This window comes from Mesitornis unicolor, unplaced genomic scaffold, assembly GCF_000695765.1.
Source record: "Mesitornis unicolor isolate BGI_N332 unplaced genomic scaffold, ASM69576v1 scaffold33415, whole genome shotgun sequence".
NCBI classification, from domain to species: Eukaryota; Metazoa; Chordata; class Aves; order Mesitornithiformes; family Mesitornithidae; genus Mesitornis; species Mesitornis unicolor.
In genome coordinates, this window is record NW_010184110.1 from 30,362 (window position 1) to 33,307 (window position 2,946).

At 54.1% G+C, this 2,946-nt stretch overlaps 1 protein-coding gene across 1 annotated transcript in view; it reads right to left on the minus strand.

The window, feature by feature from the left end:
• Positions 1 to 2,946, minus strand: part of TCF3 (transcription factor 3) — a 59,147-nt gene that overhangs the window by 10,957 nt on the left and 45,244 nt on the right. Inside the window, exons 7-9 of the mRNA XM_010184361.1 lie at positions 1,655 to 1,757; positions 720 to 859; positions 460 to 586 (exon numbers count right to left, since the gene is read on the minus strand). Of these exons, the coding sequence (XP_010182663.1) occupies positions 460 to 586; positions 720 to 859; positions 1,655 to 1,757 (370 nt within the window). The remainder of the gene's footprint in view (positions 1 to 459; positions 587 to 719; positions 860 to 1,654; positions 1,758 to 2,946) is intronic.

Genomic DNA, 2,946 nt, shown 5'->3' on the forward strand with positions numbered 1-2,946 from the left:
TTCAGCAGGGTTAGAGATCACTAAGGGGTTTGTGTACCCAAACGCAGCACCACCATTCCTATGCTGGATTTAGATGAACGGCTTCACACATACCCCCACCTTCCCTCAACGCAGGTGCAAATCCTTCCCGCAACTCATTTAAGCCAAGGCACCTCCGAGAGATAATGTCCCAGATCCCGATCTCCTCCCAGGTGCACCAAGCAAGGTGAAAACCCTCAAACAAGCACCCTATCCCCCTGCGACCCAGCAGCAATAACCTTGCTGTGCCTCTTCCTCACTCAGAAACTCCACACACGGGTGACACACGAAGTGACACACGAGGTGACACACAAGGGACACAAAGTAGCCAGGTCCATTGGACAGAGATACCACAGCCACAGGTTTGGATTTTCCAGTTAAGCCCCAATGTGGCAGCAGAGCGAGGGGGTCAGGCTGGGGACTGCTGGAGGCCGTACGTACCCATCATGGTGTCGGTCCCGCTGATCGGGGGTGTGTGACTGGAGACGCCGTATGGCGTGGAGGCAGAGGAGAAGCCAGACACGGAGGGCAGGCCGCCGTTCACCTCTCCCGAATGAAGCTGGTAGTTCTAGTGGAGAGGGAGAGAGGGGTGGCCCTGAAAACCTGCCAGGCTTTGGCATCCCAGCCAGGACCCAGGCCCTCCCCATCCGGTCACTCAGAGCTCCCCAGCCCACCCGCAGGGCAGAGCAGGGACACGTTACCATGCGTTCGTGCTGATGTAAACTGTTGAAGCCGCTGGACTGCGGGAGCGGGGAGGAGGAGCTGCCCAGCATGGCACCGTAACTCGACTGGCTCATGGCACCTGGTGAACTCCACAGGTCTGGCGAGTTGTGGAGCCCATCTGGAAGGAAAAACAGAGCTGAGCAGGGCAGAGACACCAGCACACATCCCACAGCCCACAGCGGGCAAGTCAGCCTGGGCTGAGGGGCTGTGTCTGTGCCCATCATGTGCTCCCTATACTGAGCATCACCCGCTGAACAAATTGGAGCCACTTTGGGGCTGCTTTGTGTCACATGTACTCCTGCCCCGTGCTCCTTGCATCTCACGTGCTCTGCAACTCCTTCTGTCACCCACACAGGCCAGGCAGCCCCTGCTCTGGGTGGCTTGCAGGATCATCGAAACACAGGCACATTTGGTTGAAAAAGACCTTTAAGATCATCGAGTCCAACCATAACCTGCCCATCACTGAACCATGTCCCTCAGCACCTCATCTTCCCATCTTTTCAATCCCTCCAGGGATGGTGACTCCACCACTACCCTGGGCAGTCCCTTCCAGTGCCTGATAACCCTTTCAGGGAAGAAATTTTTCCCCATATCCAATCTAACCCTCTCCTGGCACAACTTGAAGCCACTTCCTCTCATCCCATTGCTTGTTACTGGGGAGAAGAGACCGACCTCCCCTTGCTACCCCCTCCTTTCAGGAGGTGTAGAGGGTGATAAGGTTTCCCCTCATCTCCTCTTCTCCAGGCTGAACCCCCAACTCCCTCAGCCGCTCCCCATCATTCGTGTGCTCCAGACCCCTCCCCCAGCTCTGCTGCCCTTCTCTGGTCACGCTCCAGCCCCTCAATGTCCTTGGAGTGAGGGGCCCAAAACTGAACCTAGGATTTGAGAGACACCAGGGTTGTTAATAACTCACCTGCCATGTAAAAGGCTCCAGGATACACAGTGCTGGGAGGTTTCGAGGGGGTGTATCCAGCTGGATCCCTGCTGTAGTCATCACCTGAGTTGGATGGATACACCTGCGGGGCAGGAACAGGGTTGAAGAGAAGTCCTTGGCCGCTCCATGGCCCCACATCCTCCCCATGGGTCCCCCCACCCCATGTGGCTTTGTTTTTATCCATTGCAGCAGATGACGGAGTTGGTGCCACAGCAGGAGCCAGGTCCAGGGGAACCAAAGTCACAGTGGCCAAACTGGGGAGCGGTGCAGGGGACAGGGCCGCTGCGTCCTGTCTGCCTTCCCGTAACAGTGCAGATCCCCCCCCGCAACCCCCTCCTGCAGAAGACGCCGGCACCAGCAGAAGTTTCAACTCTCAGCTCTAGTTCCTTTTTCTGTGGTTATAACTTTTGATGGGTAACCACAAAAGCCATCGTTTCTGCGTGCTAACTCTGCAGCCGGGGATTGGGAGCGGTGAGGCTTTGGGACCCGCTCAGCCCTGCATCGTCCCTGCCATACACCGGGAGCAGCCACTTCTGAGCCATGGAAATCAGCTCGAGGGGAAACTGAGGCACGGGGGAAACCGAGGGCTGAGCAGCACTTCAAGAGGGATGTTACACGGGAGGGGACGGCTTTCAGCCAGATTTCTGCAGCACCGTTCAGCTACTTTATTTAACAGCATATCAAGCAAATTTCATTCTAAATTAACCAAACTCATCCTAGAATGCCCTCACCGAAAATCACTTTGTGCCAGTACAAAAACATACTTTTTTTTTTCCAAACCAGAAATTCAACACGCAAAGAAACCGAGATGCCGACCAAAACTGCGTGCAAACTCCTGTCACAGCTTATTTTCATCCCCATCAATTCATTCTGAAACCGCTCATGATTTTTTTTTCTTTTTTAAATACACACGAAAGCAGAGGCGGGGGCAGGGGCTGGGCACATTCAGCCAGCTCTGCCTGGAAGACACAGGAAAGGAAACCTGCTCTGAGTTTCTCTTTCCCCACACCCGAGCCCTTGTCGTCACCCAGCAAGAAGAGGCAAAATTGTTCTCTATTTCTGTAACTGCACAGAACACCAAGAATTTCTTATTTTGTGTGTGTGTGTGTGTGTGTAGTAATAGAACATAGGGGTCTTTCTGTTGCTTGGGCAGTGGGTGCAGGACCCTGTGGGGCAACAGGGAGCTGAAAGCAACTTGTGGGCATCAGTGCTACAGAGTGAGACTGGGGAACTTGTAAAATAAAGAAAAAAAAATAAAATTAAAATAGAGA